This window comes from Hemitrygon akajei, chromosome 31 (genome assembly GCF_048418815.1).
Source record: "Hemitrygon akajei chromosome 31, sHemAka1.3, whole genome shotgun sequence".
In the NCBI taxonomy this organism is placed as follows: Eukaryota; Metazoa; Chordata; class Chondrichthyes; order Myliobatiformes; family Dasyatidae; genus Hemitrygon; species Hemitrygon akajei.
The window spans coordinates 2,636,394-2,660,751 of record NC_133154.1 but is presented as its reverse complement, the minus strand read 5'-3'; the positions used below and the strand labels follow the sequence as shown (position 1 = coordinate 2,660,751).

At 50.6% G+C, this 24,358-nt stretch overlaps 1 protein-coding gene across 7 annotated transcripts; it reads left to right on the top strand.

Annotated features, from left to right (window-relative positions):
- Nucleotides 1-1,040: 1,040 nt before the first annotated feature.
- Nucleotides 1,041-19,179, top strand: LOC140719367 (uncharacterized). 7 transcript variants are annotated; one of them, XR_012096900.1, is made up of 8 exons: nt 1,041-1,502; nt 1,962-2,079; nt 7,720-7,811; nt 8,658-8,785; nt 12,076-12,224; nt 12,928-13,081; nt 15,107-15,253; nt 18,302-19,179. XR_012096900.1 is itself a non-coding variant. In XM_073033961.1 (7 exons), exons 1-7 carry the CDS (start codon nt 1,196-1,198, stop codon nt 15,179-15,181), a joined length of 1,023 nt encoding a protein of 340 aa, XP_072890062.1. In that variant the 5' UTR covers nt 1,041-1,195; the 3' UTR covers nt 15,182-19,179. The 7 variants fall into 7 exon arrangements, 3 of the variants coding, with proteins under 3 accessions (XP_072890062.1, XP_072890063.1, XP_072890061.1); XM_073033961.1 differs by having other exon boundaries at nt 15,107-19,179; XM_073033962.1 differs by lacking the exons at nt 15,107-15,253; nt 18,302-19,179 and having other exon boundaries at nt 1,965-2,079; nt 12,928-14,164.
- Nucleotides 19,180-24,358: the final 5,179 nt, after the last annotated feature.

Genomic DNA, 24,358 nt, shown 5'->3' with positions numbered 1-24,358 from the left:
TGTCTGACCCTGGGAGTGTGTGATGGGACGGTGTGGAGGGAGATTCACTCTGTGTCTGACCCCGGGAGTGTGTGATGGGATGGTGTGGAGGGAGCTTCACTCTGTGTCTGACCCTGGGAGTGTGTGATGGGACGGTGTGGAGGGAGCTTCACTCTGTGTCAGACCCCGGGAGTGTGTGATGGGACGGTGTGGAGGGAGCTTCACTCTGTGTCTGACCCTGGGAGTGTGTGATGGGACGGTGTGGAGGGAGCTTCACTCTGTGTCAGACCCAGTCAAGGCAACAATCTCTTCCTCACTGTCAGAAAAAAAAGAGGAAGGGGGCCATGCACATACTCCTGTCTATGGCACATCAATGGTGCTGAGGTTAAGAGCTTCAAGTTAATAGGAGTGAACGTCACCAGTAGCCTGTCCTCATCCAACCACATAAGCTCCACAGCCAAGAAAGTTCACCAGCGCCTCTACTTCCTTACAAGGAAATTCGACATGTCCCCCTGCTCACCCTCACCAATGTATTATCGATGCACCACAGAAAGCATCCTACCCGTCTGCATAGCCTCCAACCTGATGGCATCACGGCGTGGTTCATCAACTCCTCTACCCACGATGGCATCAAGACCGCAGAGTCTTGGAGACATTGCAGCACGTCACAGAAACCAGCCTCCCCTCCATGGACTCTGTCTGCACTTCCCGCTGTGTCAGTAAAGCAGGCAGAACTCACCCAGCCCGCACATTCTCACTTCTCCCTCTTCCATTGGGGAGAGGCTACAACCACTCGAAAGCACCCACCATCAGGCCCAAGGACAGCTTCTACCCCACTGTTATATGAATGGCTATTGAAAGAATCTCTCAAACATTAAAAGCTCAACTCTTGATCTCCTTGTCTCATCCTGGCCCTTGCACTTTCACTGTAACTGTAACACTTTATTCTGCCACACACACAGAATGCTGGAGGAACTCAGCAGGCCAGGCAGCGTCTATGGAAACGAGTAAACAGTTGACGTTTTGGGCCAAGACCGAAGGGTTTTGGCCCGAAATGTCAACTGTTTACTCATTTCCATAGACGCTGCCTGGCCTGCTGAGTTCCTCCAGCGTTTAGTGTGTTTTGCTTGGATTTCCAGAACCCGCATAATTTCTCCTGTTTGTGACTGCACTTTATTCTGCGTTCAGTTTTGCTTTGTACGACCTTGATGTGCCCATGTATAAAATGATCTGCCTGCAGGTACACAAAATCTGTTTACTCTGTCTCTGTACATCTGACCCTAATGCATCAAAATCCTCTATCTGTCCCACACCAACTCCTCCCCCTCCCCTTCTCACTGCCTCTTCCCCACCCACTCTGTCTCTCCCTTCCCGCCTACTCTCTCCCCACCCCCACCACCTCTCTCACTCCTCTTGCCGTAGCAAGGAGAGGAAGCCCTCGCTCTCTGGGAACTCACACCAAGCGACGGGAGGCAGCTGCAAGATGTTCCCTGCACCCGCACTGATCCTGTTCTGTGTCTCTGGTGAGTGTACAACCAGGGTACCCACAGCACGGACCTGCACGGGTAGGGAATAGAGAGGGGAGAGGGGAACGGAGGAGAGAGAGGAAGAGTTGTGAAGAAGCTATCAGGGAGGGTGAGAGTGAGAGATAGAGTGTGTGGGGGTTATAGATTGGAAGACTGGATACAGGAGGAGGGACAGAATGGGTCAGGGAGAGAGAGGATGGGGGATGGAGGAAGAAAGGGGGAATAGGGAGAGGTGAGGAGGGGCTAAAGGAGGTGTTGAAACAGTGGTGATGGAAGAGAGAGACAGAAGGGGTCAGTGAGTAAAGCTGGGGGTGGGTGAGGGAATGTGAGAGAGGTTGGGGAGGGGAAGAGGGAGATAGGAGTGAGGGGAAGAGAAGCATTGAAAGAGTCATGTCCTACACAAGCATCACCTTCTCTCTCTCTCCCTCCTTCCTCCCCCACCGCACCGCCTCGCAGTAGCGTTCTCAGCCAGTGGCTGGGCCACCGCCATTGCTCCTCCCGAAACATCCCAGCTCCCATCTAGGGATACCTTTGGACTGGGGCCGTCACAGGAGCAGAGGGACAGATTTCCCCGGTGAGTACCTTTTCCAAGCTGCAGGCTGCTGGGTCTCAAATTCCCAGCACCGTTCCTGTCATCGGCAAGATACAGGCATTAGGCAGACTGTAGCATGCAGGTTACAGGCATTATATACACCACAAACCCCCTCAGCATCAAGGGCACCTGTCATGAAGGACCATTCAGGACATCAGGGAAGAGGTACAAGAGCCTGAAGACCCACACTCAATGCCTCAGGACAAAGGTCTTTCCCTCTGAGTGGTTGACGAGCACTACCTCCTTGCTTGTTTGTTGTAACGAGTAGTAAGTTTTTTACATCCAACTCTGCAAACCAGGGTATATGCAGGCGATAATAAACCCGATTCTCATTCTGAATTTGATGGCTGAAGGGAAGTCACACTGGGTGGCGGGACTTCAGGCTTCTGTGCTCCTGCCGGATAGGAACTGAGGGAAAATGGCACGGCCCCAGGTGGCAGGAATCTTTGATGAGAGATGTTGGATAAGTACGTCGAGGTCGTGAGAAAGGAAACAGGATGTGGAATAAAGTGCCACAGTTACAGAGAAAGTGCAGTGCAGGCCGACAAAGTGTAAGAGTCACAACAAGCTGTATTGTGAGGTCAAGAGCCCATCTTACTGTACTAGGGGACCGTATTACAACAGTGGAATAGAAACTGTCCTAGAGAGCCTGCCCGATGGGAGAGGGAAGAGGAGAAGGTCCAGGGTGGGAGGGGGGCCTTTGATAATGCTGGCTGCTTTACCACAGCTGCGGGAAGTGTAGGCAGAGTCTACGGAGGGAGACTGATTTCCGTGATGTGCTGAGCTGTGTCCACAACTTTCTGCAGTTTCTTGGAATTGGTTTATTATACGGTGGAAGATGTGTCTTGCATACTGTTCACAGATCAATTCATTACACGGTGCATTAAGGTGGAAGAAGGAGAATGCAGAATGAAGTGTTACAGTTACAGGGAAAGTGCAGTACAGGTGGACAACGAGGTGCAAGATCCACAACAAGGTAGATGCGAGGACAAGAGTCCATCCTAGGGGACACTTCTGGGGTTTTGTAACAGCGGGGTAGAAACTGACCTTGAGCTTAGTGGGACGTACTTCAGGATTTTGCATCTTCTACCCAATGGTGGAGGTGGGTGGGGGGAGAGTAGAGCACAGGATCAGGCCTTTCATGATTTCTGTCATGAATTAATGAACTGAATGACGCTTTATCCCTTCTGCTGACACAATGTCCATGTCTCTCGATTCCCTCCATATTCATGTGCCTCCCTAACAGCCTCTTAAACGCCTTCATTTCACCGCCGGCAGAAACATTCCATGCCACCAATCTCTGTGTTATATAAAAAAAACTGACCCGCACCTTTCCTGTGAACTTACTCTCCCTCACCTTAAATGCATTGCCTTTGGCATTAAATATTTCCACTCCGGGTGGCTACCATATTGGTGCCTCTCATAACCTAAACCTCTCAATTCAACCCAGAGCCTCCACCGCTCCAGAGAAAACAACCTACATTTCTCTGGCCTTTGACCAAATCAGTATGAGCTTGGTTGCAGTAAGCAGGGAGTAAAGTGGAGGCTGTTTAGCCGACTTGTCGGTTGATGACCTCGGATCTTTGCTGGGAAATCTGTTTCTGGACCACAGGAGCAGAATTAGGCCATTCGGCTGATTTATTATCCCTCAACCCCAGTCTCCTGACTTCTCTCAGTAACCTTTGATATCCTTACTAATCAGCCTGTGCTTTAAATATACCCAATGACTTGACCTCTACAGCTGCCTGTGGCAATGAATTCCACAGATTCACCACCTTCTGGTTAAAGAAATTCCTCTTCATCTCTGTTCTAAAGGGACGTCCTTTTATTCTGAGGCTGTGGCCTCTGGTCCTAGACTCCCCCACTGTTGGAAACATCCTCTCCATTTACACTCTATCTAGACTATTCGACAGGTTTCATTGAGGAACCGCCCCCCGTTCTTCTAAACTCCGGTGAGTACAGGCCCAGAGCCGTCGAACACTTCATACATTAATCCTTTCGATCCTGGGATCATTCTGGTGAACCTCTTCTGGATCGTCTCCAATGCCAACACATCCTTTCTTTGATAAAGGGCCCAAAACTGCTCTCAGCAGACCAAGTGCGGAGTAATATAAAGGCTTAGCATTACATCCTTGCTTTTCTGATCCAATCGACACTAATCACCAGCAGCCAACCAGGAAAGACACCATTGATTCCCACTCTGCCTCCTGCCAATCAGCCAAACTTCGATTCATGCTAGTATCTTTCCTGTAATCTTGTTTAGCAGCCTCATGTGCAGCATCGTGCCAAGGGCCTTCTGAAAATCCAAATAAACAACGTCCACTGCCTCTCCTTTGTGTATCTGCCTGTTATTTCCTCAAAGATTTCGAAGAGACTTGTCAGGCAAGATGTCTCCTCGAGGAAACCATGCTGACTTTGGCCTCTTTTATCACGTGCCTCCAAGCACCCCAAAACCTCTTCCTTAACAATAGACTCCAACATCTTGCCTACCATTGAAGTCAAACTAACTGGCCTATAATTTCCCATCTTTTGCCTTCCTCCTGTCACAACCACAGACTCTGCTGCGGGGTCTACAAGCTCCTGCAAGCAGGCTGCGCAACAGGTTCCACAATTACACACATTCCTGCAAATTGTAGTTTCATTATGGTGGTATTTAACTCCCTTCTTTTCATTCTAATCTTGTCGAGATTTGTCCAAAATACAGCAATGTTTACGCTCCCTACTTACCATCGTCCTTGTCTGGGAAAGAAGATAACCGTTTCGACTGACGTGAAGAATGGTACTTGTTTAGTTATTGCTTCCAGCCACAGTGTTGGCATTAACTAGCATTTTCCTTTGGATTCTCCAACAGTTCTGATTACAGTCAGGGAACCATCGACCCACTTCAATGTCTGTCTCTTTGCACTTGGGCGATATCAGAATGTTCTGACAGCAAGCCTTGACCATGAAATTTGACTCAGCAAAGAGAGAACATCTGACCTTGGCCCTGAGATTAACTGGCCAGCAAGGGGAGAAAGCAAATGCAATTCAGCAGCCTTTGGCTGCATCTGCCCCACTCCCAGCATCTTGCTCATCCTCCTTTTCTGCTGTCCCTACAGCCTTGGTTAATTTGGAGATGATGCACGTAAACTGGCATATATGTTAAATATCCACAGAGCCTCTACGACGCTCTACGGGAGCAAGGTTTCCCTGCAGCCCACTCATTTCAATATTTTGCTGCCAAGTTAAGGAGAGTTTTTGACCTTCCATTACGGGGTCAAGAGGCTGCCCTCCGACTCCTGGACCTGCGCCAAGGTAGAGGGCCGGTGAGAGACTATGCAGGTAAATTCTACACGCTAGTGGTGGAAACGGAATGGAACGAGAGATCCCTCATCACTCCCAGCATGGACTGAGCGCAAGAGTTTGGCAAGAAATCATTGTCCATGATGAGCAGGACAGTCTGGATGACCTGATTAATCTGGCCATTCGAGTTAATGACTGAGTGGCGCAGGAAAATAATGTCTCGAGCTTCTTCCTCTTTGGACCCCCGTCTCTCCTCACCCTCTCCCCATCACCCAGCACCCTGTCCACAGGTGGGCCTATGCAAGTGGGGCATGTGCACTTGTCTTACTTGTTCCTCCGAACAAGTCGGCGCAGGAGGACAGGTTCCTGCCTCTGTCTTGGTGATCCAGAACATTTCCGGGCATCCTGTCCGGTGAAAGAGGATGCTGGTTGGCAAAGAAGGGATACCAGGCGCGTCAGTTCTCCCTGCAATCGACTTCCCCTAAGTGTGTGTTACTCCAGATTTCTTGTGGGAGTCTCACGCCCATGAACTTCAGGTACTTATCGACTCAGAAGCAGCTGGGAATCTCATGGACACCTCTCTGGCTCAAATATTGTTGTGACTCAGAAATTGAGGGGAATGATCGAGGTCAAGCCCCTGTATGGTTGATCCACTGCACCCCTCTAACTTGTGCCGGAAGGCAACCATATGGAGCAGCTCTCTTTCTGTCTGATTGATTCGCCTGAACTGCCACTGGTGCTTGGTCTCCCCTGCTTATCCCGACATAACCCAGGGATTGGTTGGTCCCTTAAAGCACTCCAAGATTGGGCACCAGCATGTCCTGTCTGGGTCCATCTCAAGCTCCGTTCCGCAAATTCCCTCCTGCGTCGGCTGCTAATGTGCACCTGTCTGGGTCCATCTCAAGCTCCGTTCCGCAAGTTCCCTCCTGCGTCGGCTGCTAATGTGCACCTGTCTGGCATTCCAGCTGAATATGCTGATCTTCTTGAGGAGCTCAGTATAAAGAAGGCCATCTCCCTGCCACCTCACCGGCCATACCATTGATAAGTCCTCCCTGAGGCTAGCTCCTTTCTCTCTCTCGTTCAGAAACAATGGCTATGGAAGAGAACATCAAGGAGGCATTGGCCTTGGGGTTTATTCATCCATCAACCTCGCCAGCAGGGGCAGGAAGAATGGCAAGCTCCGTGCCTGCATTGACTATTGCTCCTCAAGAACATCACCTGGAGAACCCCCAACTCTTCCCATGCTTGCCTCTGCGTTCAAACATCTCCAGGGCCATCATGTTTTCCAAGATAGATCTGCGCTATATTGATAATCTGGTAATTAACTCTCTTCATATCAAGACTTGGCCAAGAGCACCACAATGTTTACGCTCCCTGCTTATTCTCGTCCTTGTCCGGTAGAGGTATCCTAGTTTATATTGTTGGCTAGCTTACTTTCTTATTTCATAATTTTTCTTCTTGATTCTTATAGTGGCCTTCTGTTGGAGTGCAGGGAGATGGATGATATTCAGGTAGAGGGGGTTAGTTTAAATTGACATAAAGGTTGGTACAGATATTGTCGGCCGAAGGGTCTGTTCTTGTCCTGTCCTGTTCCATGTTGTACCTGTAAGATTATTCATGAAAACTGCATGTCAAGCCAGCCAGAAATCAATTGTGAAGTTTTCCAAAGCCGCGGGGATCTTCATTCTGGGAAAAAGTTTCAAAGCAAGACAATCTAATAACACTCTTCTGAGATCATACAGAGAGTGAAGCTCCCTCCACACCGTCCCATCACACACTCCCAGGGTCAGACACAGAGTGAATCTCCCTCCACACCGTCCCATCACACACTCCCGGGATCAGACACAGAGTGAATCTCCCTCCACACCGTCCCATCACACACTCCCGGGGTCAGACACAGAGTGAAGCTCCCTCCACACCGTCACATCACACACTCTCGGGGTCAGACACAGAGTGAAACTCCCTCCACACCGTCCCATCACACACTCACAGGGTTAGACACAGAGTGAAACTCCCTCCACACCATCCCATCACACACTCACAGGGTCAGACACAGAGTGAAACTCCCACCACACCATCCCATCACACACTCACAGGGTCAGACACAGAGTGAAACTCCCTCCACACCGTCCCATCACACACTCACGGGGTCAGACACAGAGTGAATCTCTCACCACACCGTCCCATCACACACTCCCGGGGTCAGACACCATCGCATCATACAGAGATTGAGGCTCCTTCTGTGGTATACAATGGACAAGTGGTTGAGCGGAGATTTGCTGTGAGGTTGTACTGTAAACCCACAGGATTTAACACCCAATCCCTACGATGCTGATACAGGACGATTGTGAATGGAAACCAGGATGCTGGGAGTGCAGAGATGGATCAGTGTGGAGTGAATGGCACTACTTGTCAACAAGACAACACGACAGGTAACAAGAGCATCAAGAATACAGTAGCAGAGGCAGATACTGGGCATTGGGGAGTGATGGGGTTACAGAGGGTATTGGGGAGTGATTGGGTTACAGAGGGTATTGGGGGAGTGATGGGGTTACAGAGGGTATTGGGGAGTGATTGGGCTACAGAGGGTATTGGGGAGTGATGGGGTTACAGAGGGTATTGGGGAGTGATGGGGCTACAGAGGGTATTGGGGAGTGATGGGGTTACAGAGGGTATTGGGGGAGTGATGGGGCTACAGAGGGTATTGGGGAGTGATGGGGTTACAGAGGGTATTGGGGGAGTGATGGGGCTACAGAGGGTATTGGGGAGTGATGGGGCCACAGAGTGTATTGGGGAGTGATGGCATTACAGAGGGTATCCGGGAATGATGGGGCTACAGAGGGTATTCAGGAGTGTTGGGACTACAGTATGTATTGGGGAGTGATGGAGTTACAGAAAGTTTTACGGGTGATGGGATACCTGGACCCCTCTCGGTCCCCCCAAATCCATCCCCCTCGTTTCCCCCTCCTTCCATTCCCGTCTCCACCCTCTGTTCTTTACCTACTCCATCTGTTCCTCAACTCTGTACGTCTCCACTCCGCCTGTCCCCTTCTGCTTCTGTCGCTCCATTGCTGCCCCCTTCCTGTCACTCCCCCCTCACCATCTTTCCCTCAGAGTAACACTCCTTCCTCATCACAACCTCCGTCAATGCTTTGCTCCCTCTTCACCGCCAATGCCTGGTTCAGCATGACGATCCCTCCTCGCTGCCCTTCCTTTGGCACGATGCTCCCTCTTCGTCCCTCCCTCTCATCCTCTGTCACTCTCCCCCTCTCTGACAGAGTGTATCCCTGAGATGCTAGATGTGGTCTTTCTCTTCGATGGGTCAAACAGTCTCAGCAAAAAAGACCTGGAGGCAATCAAAATGTTCATGTTGAATATGATACAGGCATCAGATGCCAACACACAGGTCAGTAACGGACAGGGGAGTGTTCAGGGGTGGGAAGGAGCAAGAGAGATGGTAGGGGTTGGGTATGAGATGAGAGAGAGAGCAAAACTGTTAAACAGAATGGATAATGAAGATGCATACATCAGGATGCTCTTCATTGACTACAGCTCAACATTCAGTACCATCATCCCATCAAAACTAATCAATAAGCTCCAAGATCTTGCCCTCAATACCTCCTTGTGCACTTGGGTCCTCGATTTCCTCTCTTACAGAGCCCAGTAGATCAGATTGGCTACATCTCCTCCACAACCTTCAACCAGAAGCTGTGTGCTTAGTCCCCATTCCACTGGCTTTACACCTGACTGTGTGGCTGAGCTCAGCTCCAACACCGTATAAAAGTTTGCTGACGATGCCAGTACTGTAGGTGGGAGACTGGAAATCTGGTTGAATGGTGCTACAACAACAACAACCCCTCAGTCAACGTCACCAAACTGAAAGAGCTGATTACAGATCGCAGGTGCAGGAAACTGGAGGTCCACAACAAGTCCTCATTTGGGGATCGGAGGTGGAGACGGTCAGGGTCAGTAACCTTAAATTCCTTGGTGTTCAGAGGATTTTTAGGCAGAACAGCACCTCCAATTTGGGTATGTTCACAAGAGAGGTTGATAGGTTCTTGATTAGTCAGGGCATCAAAGTTTGCAGGAAGAAGACAAGAGAATGTGGTTGATAGGGATAATGAACCAGCTCTGATGAAATGGCAGAGCAGATTCAATGAGCTGAATGGCTTAATTCTGCTTCTATATCTAATATAACACCATAAGACCATAAAATATAGAAGGAGAAGTAGGCCATTTGGCCCATCGTCTGCTCTGCCATGCAGTCATGGAGTGATCCAATATTTCCAGTCATCCCCACTCCCCTGCCTTCTCCCCATACTCTTGGATGCCCTGGCTAATCAAGAACCTGTCTATCTCTGCCTTAAATGCACCCAATGATTTGGCTTCCACAGCCAAATTCTCTGTATCTCTGTTCTAAATGGACAGAGTCCTGAAGTCCTGCCCTCTTGTCCTAGACTCCCCTACCATATGAAAAACTTTGCCATATCTAATCTGTTCAGGCCTTTAACATTCAGAATGTTTCTATGAGATCCCCCTCATTCTCCTGGTTCAGGGAATACAGCCCAGGAGCTGGCAGACGTTCCTCATACGGTAATCCTTTCATTCCTGAAATCATTCTCATGAATCTTCTCTGAACCCTCTCCAATGTCAGTGCATCCTTTCTAAATTGAGCCCAAAACTGCACACAATACTCCAAGTGTGCTCTCACGAGTGCCTTATAGAGCCTCAACATCATATCCATGCTCTTCTGTTCTATACCTCTAGAAATGAATGCCAACATTGCATTCTCCTTCTTCACAACTAACTTTAGGGAATCCTGCACAAGGACTGCCAAGTAAAAATACGCATTCAGTTCCTCAGCCATCCAGTGTCATGTTCTATTGGTCCTATATCTGTCCTCAACTGTCTTTTATCCTTTATATACTTAAAAAAGCTTTTAGTGTTAGTCATCAGCTTTTCTTCATAATTCATCTTTTCCTTCTACAAGTTTTTAAAAGCTTCCTAATCTTCTATCTTCTCACTAGCTTTGGCTTCCTTTTATGTCCTCTCTTTTGCTTTTACTTTGGCTCTGGCTTCACGTGTCAGCCACAGTAGTATCCTTCTTCCATTCGAAAATTTCTTCCTATTTGGAATATATGTGTCTCGTACTTCCCTCATTTTTCGCAGAAACTCCAGCCATTGCTGCTTTGCTGTCCTTCCTGCTGGTGTTCCTTTCCAGTCAACCTTGGCTAGTTCCCCTGTCATGCCATTGTAAGTTCCTTTATTCCACTGAAATACCGACACATTGGAATTTAGTTTCTCCTCCTTAAATTTAAAAGTGAATTTGATGTGATCACTGTTCCTAATGGTTCCTTAACTTTAAGCTCTCTTATCATCTCTAGATCATGACACAACACTCAATCATGCACAGCCGATCTCCTAGAGGGCTGAACAACAAGCTGTTCTAAAAAGCCACCCCTTAGATATTACAAATTCTCTCTCTTGAGATCCAGTACTGACCTGGTTTTCCCAATCCACTTTCATGCTAAAATCCCCAACGATTATCATGATGTTGCCCTTCTGACACACATTTTCTATCTTCTGCTGTAATTTGTAATCCACATCCCGGCTGCTGTTTGGAGGGCTGTATACAACTGTCATTAGGGTCCTTTTACCTTGCTATTTCTTAACTCAACCCATAGAGCCTTTATATGTTCCAATCCTACGTTACCCTGTCAAATTATTTAATATTATTTCTTTTACACAGGGCCACACCACCCTCTGCCTACTAACATATCTTTCTGATACACTGTATGTACTTGGATGTTCGGCTCCCAATGGCAGCCACCCTTTAGCCAAGTTTCAGAGATGTCCACAACATCATACAATGAACTGTAGCTGAATTTCAAGAATTTATATGATGGAATATACTGTACTTACTTTTGTAACCCTCAGGTTCAGTGTTAGTCCAGGGGAAGGCAGTCTCCAGCTCCGCCAAACTTGTGAGATCTCATTTGTGTGGATGCTATGTGATGTGTTCCCCTGTTACAAATCAGTACCGTGAAATAGCAGATAGTATACCATATGTAATTAAACAACTGAGCTTTATAGTTCTTAATTTGACTATAGGTTAGTGAAGAAAACAAGAAGAAAAAGGGCCCATTTTAATGAAACAATCCAATGTGCACTTTGGAACTCACGGTTTCCGTCCATTAGTTCCCAGTCGATTTCCTCCGAGCAACGTCGAATCCCAGACCCCACCTTCGAGTCCACTCCATCCTGTGGTCTATGATCTCTCTCCTCTCGTGTCTTCTCTTTTCATCTCCCGCAAAGACTGCAAATACCTCCTCTCAGACACGCAAGAAAGAAAAACCACTCCCCTCAGTGGCTGGCGTGCATTCCAAAGCCCCCGTTATCTCTAGTCATAACCCAAACACTGCTGCTACAGAGAAGCCATTACATTAGCAGTGAAACCTTCCCCAGGGCGTTACACGTTTAATAATAGATAACCTTTGGCATTTTTACTTTAATTTTGAATAGTGGAAACGTGGTCACATGGTGTTGTCAGTGAGGGGGAAGAGAGAGAGCAGGGCCAGTGGGATTAATTTGGGGACTGACACAGGGCTGTGGGGAGAGGGCAGAGTAGTGAGATTAGTCGAGCAGATACAAAGGACTGGGCACCTCTTTCTCTCTCCACCGGCCTTCTCTCTCCAGTTTGCCATCATACAATACTCTGCCATGGTCAGGACAGAACTGAGCTTTAAAACGTTCCAGACCCAACGAAGGAATCTGCGTGAGATCGTGAGATGCATCCAACTGATGGAGAGTTCAACATTTACTGCAACTGGGATCAATTTTACCATGTAACTAAAACTTGACCAGGAGTGTGTGATGGGATGGTGTAGATGGAGCTACATTCTGTGTCTGACCCTGGGAGTGTGTGATGGGACAGTGTGGATGGAGCTTCACTCTGACCCCGGGAGTGTGTGATGGGACGGTGTGGAGGGAGATTCACTCTGTGTCTGACCCCAGGAGTGTGTGATGGGACGGTGTGGAGGGGGCTTCACTCTGTGTCTGACCCGGGGAGTGTGTGATGGGATGGTGTGGAGGGAGTTTCACTCTGTGTCTGACCCCGGGAGTGTGTGATGTGATGGTGTGGAGGGAGTTTCACTCTGTGTCTGATCCCCGGGAGTGTGTGATGGGATGGTGTGGAGGGAGTTTCACTCTGTGTCTGACCCTGGGAGTGTGTGATGGGACGGTGTGGAGGTTATTTCTGTTATGGGACATTGTAGAGGGATGCTTTCCAGTAATCCGGAAATAATTTAACACATTCCTGTCTTCTGACAGCTAATATCTGGATGGTGTGGTTGCCATCGCACTTCGTGATGGTGCTGTAAGCAACAGGTCAATGGTTGTTTAAGGGAGAGTTTTCTGAGGTGTGTGTGTTGGGGAAGGGGAGGACTTGTGTGGTGTGTGGTTCTTACCAGAGGGAATCAGGGGAGAAGAGAGAGTGGCCTTTCCTCCTCCTATTCCTGATGTGACCTTCCTCCCTCTGGTGCTGTGCAGAAATAATGTGTTCACCGAGGAGGCGGGGGCCAGAGAAGGTGCGAAGAAGTTACTGATGGTGATCACGGATGGAGAGATCACACCAGGGGATATTAGTCTGACCGAGGTCATCAAGAGTGCTCAGGAGAAAGGGATCATTCGCTTTGCAGTTGGGGTATGTACCCCTCGTTTGGGAGGGAGATCCGTGTGGGTTGGTGATGGACATCCACATGGGAGGTGTGAGACTCACTGACGTAAATATACCCTTGGACTCCATGGTCCTGTTCAGCAAAAAATCCCACCAATTCATCACCATCTGGCTGTAGCAGTTGCTCCCTGAATCAGTTTTAAATAGTCGCCCCTACATTGTGAGGCTCTTCCCTGACACCACCCAGGTGTCATTGCTTACGAAGTGCAAGAAGTATTATACTGCTGACCTTTAACCTGTGTCGTAAATATATTGTATACTAAAAGTCAATCTTCTGGAATATAGTTTATTATTTGTTAATTTATTTATGGTGATATTACTTTATGTGTTGTGTGTAGAAACATAGAAAATAGGTGCAGGAGTAGGCCATTCGGCCCTTCAAGCCTGCACCGCCATTCAGTATGATCATGGCTGATCATCCAACTCAGAACCCTGTACCTGCTTTCTCTCCATACCCCCTGATCCCTTTAGCCACAAGGGCCATATCTAACTTCCTCTTAAATATAGCCAATGAACCGGCCTCAACTGTTTCCTGTGGCAGAGAATTCCACAGATTCACCACTCTCTGTGTGAAGAAGTTTCTCTTCATCTCGGTCCTAAAAGGCTTCCCCTTTATCCTTAAACTGTGACCCCTCGTTCTGGACTCCCCCAACATCGGAAACAATCTTCCTGCATCTAGCCTGTCCAATCCCTTTAGAATTTTATACGTTTCAATAAGATCCCCCCTCAATCTTCTAAATTCCAGCGAGTATAAGCCTAGTTGATCCAGTGTGAGTTATATGTGCTGTGTTCTGCTCCTTGTTCTGAAGGAACGTTGTTTGTTTTAGCACCACACATACAGTATATAGGGATGAATGACAATAAAGTTGAACTTGAGATCCCAGACTCTCCCACTACTGGAAACATTCTCTCCATGTCAACTTTGTCCAGGTCATGGGAAGGTTCTGATGTGAGCCCGTCCCAATCTCGTTGTCACTCTCGTCATCCTCCTGTTCTTCACATATGCATCGAACACCCATGGGTTTTCATTAATCCTATTTGCCAAAGCCTTCTCATGTTCCCCTCTAGCTCCCCTAAGTCCCTGTATGAGCTCCAGTCCGGGTACCCTGTAACTCTCTGGAGCCCTGTCTGCGTTTTGCTTCCTGATGTTCTACATCTCTTGCCAACCATAGTCCCATCACCCTACTGTTCTATCCCTACTGCAATGGGACAAACATGCAGAATGCCATGTATTTGCTCCCTAAACGACTCCACATTTTCAATTTTCATTTCCCTGAGAACATCTGCTCCCAATTTATACTCACAACTTCCTGCCTAATTCCATCACAATTTGCACTCCCCCAATTAAATACTGACCATACAGTCTGCTTGTATCGCTGTCCAAGGCAATGGTAAGCATCAGAGGGTCGTGGTCACTGTCTCCAAAATGCTCACCTGCTGACAGATCTATCACCTGACCAGGTTCATTCTCTCATCCGGATCTAATATGGTCTCTCCTCATGTCAGCCTGTGCACATATTGTGACAGGAATCCTTCAAATGTTACCCCATCTAAATCTTTTGCTCTAAGTAAGTCCAATCAATATTAGAGAAGTTGAAGTCACTCGTAGTAATAATCCTGTTATTTTTGCACCTTTCCAAAATGTTTTGTCCTGAAATGTCAACTATTTATTCCTGTCCATAGATGCAGCCTAATCTACCAAGTTCCTCCAGCAGTTTGTGTTACTCATGATTACGCATGTGCAGAATCTCTTGTGCCTCTGCCAACTTACCTGCTCCACAATGTCTCTGTTGCTATTGGAAGCTCTGTAGAATACTCCCGATAGAGTGATTTCTCTCTCCTGTCTTGTTTCTGACCCGCACTGATTTGGTCAATGATGCCATCATGATTTCCTCCCTGTCTGCAGGGACAATATCCCTGATCAGCAATACCATGGCTCTCTCCTATAAAACTGACACCGTGAGCCGGTTTCTAATTCTACTGTGTTCACAGGTTGGACAATCTTTCCAGGAGGGCAGCAGGGGTCTGCGTGAGCTGACACCATCGCCTCATGCCCCAGGTGCCTGATCAAGATCAAGGGGTATATTGATCTACACTCTCTCCTCAAGGATGTCAAGTCCAATTTCTACACAATTGATGGTGAGGGTTGCAACCTGGAGTGTGGGTCTTCGCACGGGACACCTCTCGCTCCCTCCATCTCCATCTCTCCATGTTTGTTTGTCCCTCCTTCCACTCCAGTATTTGTGAACCCTATCCATCCCTCACTCTCCTCCACCCTCCCTGTCCCCTCTGTCCCTTTACCCACTCCACCTGTTCCTCACCTCTATACATCTCCACTCCACCAGTCTCCTCTGCTCCTGTTCCCTCCATTCCTCCCCCATCCAATCCCCTTCCCTCCATCCTTGCTGTCCTCCATCTCTCTGTCCTTCTCTTCCCTACTCTCCATCCCCAACCCAAGTGACAACAGGAAATAGAAAAGGCAAGTCAGAAAGGCAATGTTATGATTGCCATGGAGATTATAACATGCAGGTTATTTGGGAAAATCAGGTTGGTAATGGATCTCAAGACAGCGAGTTTGTTGAATGCCTAAGAGATAGCTTTTTAGAGCAGTTTGTCATTGAACCTACTAGGGGATCAGATGAACCAGAGGCAATTAGAAAGCTTAAGGTAAAAGTGATCATAATATGATTGTGTTCAACTTGAAATTTGATAGGGAGAAGGTAAAGTGTGATGTAGCAGTATTTCAGTGGAGTAAGGGAAATTACAGTGGTATGAGAGAGGAGTTGGCAAAAGTAAATTTGGAGGGAGCTGCTGGCAGGGATGTTTCTGGGAAAACTGAGGAAGGTGCAGGACATGTGTATTCCAAAAATGAAGAAATATTAAAATGATAAACTAGCACAACTGTGACTGACAAGGTAATTCAAAGCAATTGTAAAAGCAAAAGAAAGGGCATACAACAAAGCAAAAATTAGTGGGAAGGTAGAGGATTGGGAAGTTTTTAAAAAACCTGCATAGAGCCACTAATAAATCATTGGAAGGAAAAAGATGAAATATGAAAACAAGCTAGCAAATAATATCTAAGTGCATAGTAACAGTTGTTTTCAAGTTTGTCAAAAATAAAAGAAAGATGAAAGTGGTTATAGGACCACTAGAAAATGAGGCAGGAGAAATAATAACAGGGGACAAGGAGATGGCTGATGAACTAAATGAGAATTTTGCATCAGTCTTCGCTGTGAAAGACTCCAACAGTATCCCTGATGTTGTAGAGTGTGAAGGAAGAGAAGTGGATGCAGTTGCTGTTGCAAGAGAGAAGATGCTCAAAAAGCTGAAAGACCTGAAGGTACACAAGTCACTTGGACCAGAGGAACTGTACCCTAGGGTCATGAAAGATGTAGCATTAGAGGTTACGGTGGCATTAGAAATGATCTTTCAAAAATCACTAGACTCTGGCATGATGCCAGAGGACTGGAAAATTCCAAATGTCACTCCACTCTTTAAGAAAGGAGGAAGGCTGCAGAAAGTAAATTATAGACCAGTTAGCCTGTACTCAGTGGTTGGAAAGATGTTAGAGTCAATTGTTAAGGACGAGGTGATGGAGTACTTGGCGACACAGGACAAGATAGTACAAAGTCAGCATGGTTTCCTTCAGGGAAAATCCTGCCTGATGAACCTGTTGGAATTCTTTGAGGAGACTGCAAGTAGGATAGATAAAGGGGATGCAGTGGATGTTGTATATTTGGACTTTCAAAAGGCCTTTGACAAGGTGCCACACATGAGGCTGCTTACCAAGTTAAGAGCCCATCACATTACAGGAAAGTTACTAACATGATTAGAGCATTGGCTGATTGGTCGGAGGCTGCGAGTGGGAATAAAAGGATCCTTTTCTGGTTGGCTGCCAAGTGACTGGTGGTGTTCCGCAGGGGTCGAAGTTGGGACCATTTCTTTTTATGCTGTATATAAATGATGTAGATGATGGAATAGATGGCTTTGTTGCCAAATTTGCAGATGATATGAAGATTGGTGGAGGGGCAGGTAGTGTTGAGGGAACGGGTAGGATGCAGAAGGATTTAGGCAGATTAGGAGAATGTGCAAGAGAGTGACAAATGAAATGCAACGTTGTAAATACATGGTCATGCACTTTGGTTGTAGAAATAAATGTGCGGACTATTTTCTAAACAGGGAGAAAATCCAGGAATCTGAGATGCAGAGGGACTTGGGAGTCCTTGTGCAGAACACCCTCAAGGTCAACTTGCAGGTTAAGTTAGTGGTGAGGAAGGCAAATGCCATGTTAGCATCATTTCAGGAGGTCTAGAATACAAGAACAAGGATGTGATGCTGAGGCTTTATAAGGCCTCACATTGAACAGTTTTGAACCCCTCTTAGAAAGAATGTGCTGGCATTGGAGAGGGTCCAAAGATGATTCCAGGAATGAAAGGGTTATCATACGAGGAACATGGCTCTCGTCATATCATGGCTCTGGGTCTGTATTCACTGGAATTCAGAAGGATGAGAGGGTATCTCACTGAAACCTTTTGAAAGGCCTAGATGGAGTAGATGTGGATAGGATGCTTCCCATGGTGGAAGAGTCTGGAACAAGAGGGCACAGCCTCAGGATAGAGGAGCATCCATACAAAACAGAGATACGGGGACATTTCTTTAGCCAGAGGGTGGTGAATTTGTGGAATTTATTGTCACATGCTGCTGTGGAGGCCATGTTGTAGGGTGTATTTAAGGCAGAGATTGATAGGTTCTTGATTGGCATCAAAAGTTACTGGCAGAAGGCCAGGAACTGGGATTGAGGAGGATTAAAAAAAGTATCAGCCATGATTGAAAGGTGGAGCAGACTCAATGGGACAGATGGCATTCTGCTCCTATGTCTTAAGGTCTTACGGTCTAACCTGCCCTGTCCCACTACCCTCCACCACTCTCCCCTCTGTTCCTTCTCTGCTCCATCCCTTCCCCCTTCCTGTCACTTTCCCCCCCACACGTGGCAGCCCCCTCACCATCTTTCCATCAGTGTAACACTCCCACCTCATCACAACCTCCCTTGATGGGTTGCTTCCTTTTTACCGCGTCCCTCCTTCAGTGTGACGATCCCTCCTCGCTGCATCTCCATTGACACGATGCTCCCTCTTCATCGTCGCCCCCCCCCCCCTCACCCATTGCTGCTCTCCCCCTCTCTGCCAGAGTGTATCCCTCAGATGCAAGATGTTGTCTTTCTCTTCGATGGGTCCAACAGTCTCAGCAATAAAGACCTGGAGGCGAACAAAATCAGATGCCAACACACGAGTCAGTGACAGCCGGGGGGTGGTGTGTGTGTGTGTGAGAGAGAGAGAGAGAGAGAGAGAGACACACAGAGAAACAGACAGAATGGATAATGAAGATGCATACATCAGGATGCTCTTCACTGACTACACCTTAGCATTCAATATCATCAACCCCTCAAAACTAATCAATAAGCTTCAAGATCTTGGCCTCAGTACTTCCTTTTGCAATTGCATCCTCGATTTCCTCTCTGGCAGAGCCCAGTAGATCAGATTGGCAACAGCATCTCCTCCACAACCTTCATCAGCACAGGAGCACCAGAAGCTGTGTGCTTAGCCCCTGTTCCACTGGCTTTACACCTGACTGTGTGGCTGAGCTCAGCTCCGACACCGTATACAAGTTTGCTGACGACACCACTGCGTAGGTGGGAGACTGGAAATCTGGTTGAATGGTGCGACAACAACAACCCCTCAGTCAACGTCACCAGACTGAAAGAGCTGATTACTGACCGCAGGTGCAGGAACCAGTCCTCATTTGGGGATCAGAGGTTCAGTAAGTTCCTTGGTGTTCTAATTTCAGAGGATTTGAAGGCAGAACAACATCTCCAATTTGGGTATATTTACAAGAGATGTTGATAGGTTCTTGATTTGTCAGGGCATCAAAGTTTGCAGGAAGAAAACAAGAGAATGTGATTGAAACAGATAAAGAACTAGCCATGATGGAATGGCAGAGTAGATTCAACAGGCAGAATGGCCTAATTCTGCTCCTATGTCCAATATGATGGAATATACTGTACTTTAATAACAGATTATGTTTTGGCATTTTTAATTTTGAATAGTGGAAACATGGTCACAACAATGTTGTCAATGTGGGAGAAGAGAGAGAGCAGGAGCAGTGGGATTAGTTTGGGGACTGACACGGGACTGTGGGGAGAGAGCGGGGCGGTAGGATTAGTTTGGGGACTGACACGGGACTGTGGGGGGGGGGGAGAGCGGGGTGGTAGGATTAGTTTGGGGACTGACACGGGACTGTGGGGGGGGGGAGAGCGGGGCGGTAGGATTAGTTTGGGGACTGACACGGGACTGTGGGCAGAGCGGGGCGGTAGGATTAGTTTGGGGACTGACACGGGACTGTGGGGGAGAGAGCGGGGCGGTAGGATTAGTTTGGGGACTGACACGGGACTGTGGGGAGAGCGGGGCGGTAGGATTAGTTTGGGGACTGACACGGGACTGTGGGGAGAGAGCGGGGCGGTAGGATTAGTTTGGGGACTGACACGGGACTGTGGGGAGAGCGGGGCGGTAGGATTAGTTTGGGGACTGACACGGGACTGTGGGGAGAGCGGGGTGGTAGGATTAGTTTGGGGACTGACACGGGACTGTGGGGAGAGAGCGGGGCGGTAGGATTAGTTTGGGGACTGACACGGGACTGTGGGCAGAGCGGGGCGGTAGGATTAGTTTGGGGACTGACACGGGACTGTGGGCAGAGCGGGGCGGTAGGATTAGTTTGGGGACTGACACGGGACTGTGGGGAGAGAGCGGGGCGGTAGGATTAGTTTGGGGACTGACACGGGACTGTGGGGAGAGCGGGGCGGTAGGATTAGTTTGGGGACTGACACGGGACTGTGGGGAGAGCGGGGTGGTAGGATTAGTTTGGGGACTGACACGGGACTGTGGGGAGAGAGCGGGGCGGTAGGATTAGTTTGGGGACTGACACGGGACTGTGGGGAGAGCGGGGCGGTAGGATTAGTTTGGGGACTGACACGGGACTGTGGGGAGAGCGGGGCGGTAGGATTAGTTTGGGGACTGACACGGGACTGTGGGGAGAGCGGGGCGGTAGGATTAGTTTGGGGACTGACACGGGACTGTGGGGAGAGAGCGGGGCGGTAGGATTAGTTTGGGGACTGACACGGGACTGTGGGGAGAGCGGGGCGGTAGGATTAGTTTGGGGACTGACACGGGACTGTGGGGAGAGCGGGGCGGTAGGATTAGTTTGGGGACTGACACGGGACTGTGGGGAGAGCGGGGCGGTAGGATTAGTTTGGGGACTGACACGGGACTGTGGGGAGAGCGGGGCGGTAGGATTGGTTTGGGGACTGACACGGGACTGTGGGGAGAGCGGGGCGGTAGGATTAGTTTGGGGACTGACACGGGACTGTGGGGGGGGAGAGCGGGGCGGTAGGATTAGTTTGGGGACTGACACGGGACTGTGGGGAGAGCGGGGCGGTAGGATTAGTTTGGGGACTGACACGGGACTGTGGGGGGGGGGGAGAGCGGGGCGGTAGGATTAGTTTGGGGACTGACACGGGACTGTGGGGAGAGCGGGGCGGTAGGATTAGTTTGGGGACTGACACGGGACTGTGGGGGGGGGGAGAGCGGGGCGGTAGGATTAGTTTGGGGACTGACACGGGACTGTGGAGAGAGCGGGGCGGTAGGATTAGTTTGGGGACTGACACGGGACTGTGGGGAGAGCGGGGCGGTAGGATTAGTTTGGGGACTGACACGGGACTGTGGGGAGAGCGGGGCGGTAGGATTAGTTTGGGGACTGACACGGGACTGTGGAGAGAGCGGGGCGGTAGGATTGGTTTGGGGACTGACACGGGACTGTGGGGAGAGCGGGGCGGTAGGATTAGTTTGGGGACTGACACGGGACTGTGGGGAGAGCGGGGCGGTAGGATTAGTTTGGGGACTGACACGGGACTGTGGGGAGAGCGGGGCGGTAGGATTAGTTTGGGGACTGACACGGGACTGTGGGGAGAGAGCGGGGCGGTAGGATTAGTTTGGGGACTGACACGGGACTGTGGGGAGAGCGGGGCGGTAGGATTAGTTTGGGGACTGACACGGGACTGTGGGGAGAGCGGGGCGGTAGGATTAGTTTGGGGACTGACACGGGACTGTAGGGGGGAGAGCGGGGCGGTAGGATTAGTTTGGGGACTGACACGGGACTGTGGGGAGAGCGGGGCGGTAGGATTAGTTTGGGGACTGACACAGGACTGTGGGGAGAGCGGGGCGGTAGGATTAGTTTGGGGACTGACACGGGACTGTGGGGAGAGAGCAGGGCGGTAGGATTAGTTTGGGGACTGACACGGGACTGTGGGCAGAGCGGGGCGGTAGGATTAGTTTGGGGACTGACACGGGACTGTGGGGAGAGAGCAGGGCGGTAGGATTGGTTTGGGGACTGACACGGGACTGTGGGGAGAGCGGGGCGGTAGGATTAGTTTGGGGACTGACACGGGACTGTGGGCAGAGCGGGGCGGTAGGATTAGTTTGGGGACTGACACGGGACTGTGGGGAGAGAGCGGGGCGGTAGGATTGGTTTGGGGACTGACACGGGACTGTGGGGAGAGCGGGGCGGTAGGATTAGTTTGGGGACTGACACGGGACTGTGGGGAGAGCGGGGCGGTAGGATTAGTTTGGGGACTGACACGGGACTGTGGGGAGAGAGCAGGGCGGTAGGATTAGTTTGGGGACTGACACGGGACTGTAGGGGGGAGAGCGGGGCGGTAGGATTAGTTTGGGGACTGACACGGGACTGTGGGGAGAGCGGGGCGGTAGGATTAGTTTGGGGACTGACACGGGACTGTGGGGAGAGCGGGGCGGTAGGATTAGTTTGGGGACTGACACGGGACTGTGGACAGAGCGGGGCGGTAGGATTAGTTTGGGGACTGACACGGGACTGTGGGGAGAGAGCGGGGCGGTAGGATTGGTTTGGGGACTGACACGGGACTGTGGGGAGAGCGGGGCGGTAGGATTAGTTTCGGGACTGACACGGGACTGTGGGGAGAGAGCGGGGCGGTAGGATTGGTTTGGGGACTGACACGGGACTGTAGGGGGGAGAGCGGGGCGGTAGGATTAGTTTGGGGACTGACACAGGACTGTGGGGAGAGCGGGGCGGTAGGATTAGTTTGGGGACTGACACGGGACTGTGGGGAGAGCGGGGCGGTAGGATTAGTTTGGGGACTGACACGGGACTGTGGGGAGAGCGGGGCGGTAGGATTAGTTTGGGGACTGACACGGGACTGTGGAGAGAGCGGGGCGGTAGGATTAGTTTGGGGACTGACACGGGACTGTGGGGAGAGCGGGGCGGTAGGATTAGTTTGGGGACTGACACGGGACTGTGGGGAGAGCGGGGCGGTAGGATTAGTTTGGGGACTGACACGGGACTGTGGGGAGAGCGGGGCGGTAGGATTAGTTTGGGGACTGACACGGGACTGTGGGGGGGGAGAGCGGGGCGGTAGGATTAGTTTGGGGACTGACACAGGACTGTGGAGAGAGCGGGGCGGTAGGATTAGTTTGGGGACTGACACGGGACTGTGGGGAGAGCGGGGCGGTAGGATTAGTTTGGGGACTGACACGGGACTGTGGGGAGAGCGGGGCGGTAGGATTAGTTTGGGGACTGACACGGGACTGTGGGGAGAGAGCGGGGCGGTAGGATTAGTTTGGGGACTGACACGGGACTGTGGGGAGAGCGGGGCGGTAGGATTAGTTTGGGGACTGACACGGGACTGTGGGGAGAGAGCGGGGCGGTAGGATTAGTTTGGGGACTGACACGGGACTGTGGGGAGAGAGCGGGGCGGTAGGATTAGTTTGGGGACTGACACGGGACTGTGGGGAGAGAGCGGGGCGGTAGGATTAGTTTGGGGACTGACACGGGACTGTGGGGAGAGCGGGGCGGTAGGATTAGTTTGGGGACTGACACGGGACTGTGGGGAGAGAGCGGGGCGGTAGGATTAGTTTGGGGACTGACACGGGACTGTGGGGAGAGAGCGGGGCGGTAGGATTAGTTTGGGGACTGACACGGGACTGTGGGGGGGGGGAGAGCGGGGCGGTAGGATTAGTTTGGGGACTGACACGGGACTGTGGGGAGAGCGGGGCGGTAGGATTAGTTTGGGGACTGACACGGGACTGTGGGGGGGAGAGCGGGGCGGTAGGATTAGTTTGGGGACTGACACGGGACTGTGGGGAGAGAGCGGGGCGGTAGGATTAGTTTGGGGACTGACACGGGACTGTGGAGAGAGCGGGGCGGTAGGATTAGTTTGGGGACTGACACGGGACTGTGGAGAGAGCGGGGCGGTAGGATTAGTTTGGGGACTGACACGGGACTGTGGGGGGGGGAGAGCGGGGCGGTAGGATTAGTTTGGGGACTGACACGGGACTGTGGGGAGAGAGCGGGGCGGTAGGATTAGTTTGGGGACTGACACGGGACTGTGGGGAGAGAGCGGGGCGGTAGGATTAGTTTGGGGACTGACACGGGACTGTGGGGAGAGAGCGGGGCGGTAGGATTAGTTTGGGGACTGACACGGGACTGTGGGGAGAGAGCGGGGCGGTAGGATTAGTTTGGGGACTGACACGGGACTGTGGGGAGAGAGCGGGGCGGTAGGATTAGTTTGGGGACTGACACGGGACTGTGGGGAGAGAGCGGGGCGGTAGGATTAGTTTGGGGACTGACACGGGACTGTGGGGAGAGAGCGGGGCGGTAGGATTAGTTTGGGGACTGACACGGGACTGTGGGGAGAGCGGGGCGGTAGGATTAGTTTGGGGACTGACACGGGACTGTGGGGAGAGCGGGGCGGTAGGATTAGTTTGGGGACTGACACGGGACTGTGGGGAGAGAGCGGGGCGGTAGGATTAGTTTGGGGACTGACACGGGACTGTGGAGAGAGCGGGGCGGTAGGATTAGTTTGGGGACTGACACGGGACTGTGGGGAGAGCGGGGCGGTAGGATTAGTTTGGGGACTGACACGGGACTGTGGAGAGAGCGGGGCGGTAGGATTAGTTTGGGGACTGACACGGGACTGTGGGGAGAGAGCGGGGCGGTAGGATTAGTTTGGGGACTGACACGGGACTGTGGGGGGGAGAGCGGGGCGGTAGGATTAGTTTGGGGACTGACACGGGACTGTGGAGAGAGCGGGGCGGTAGGATTAGTTTGGGGACTGACACGGGACTGTGGAGAGAGCGGGGCGGTAGGATTAGTTTGGGGACT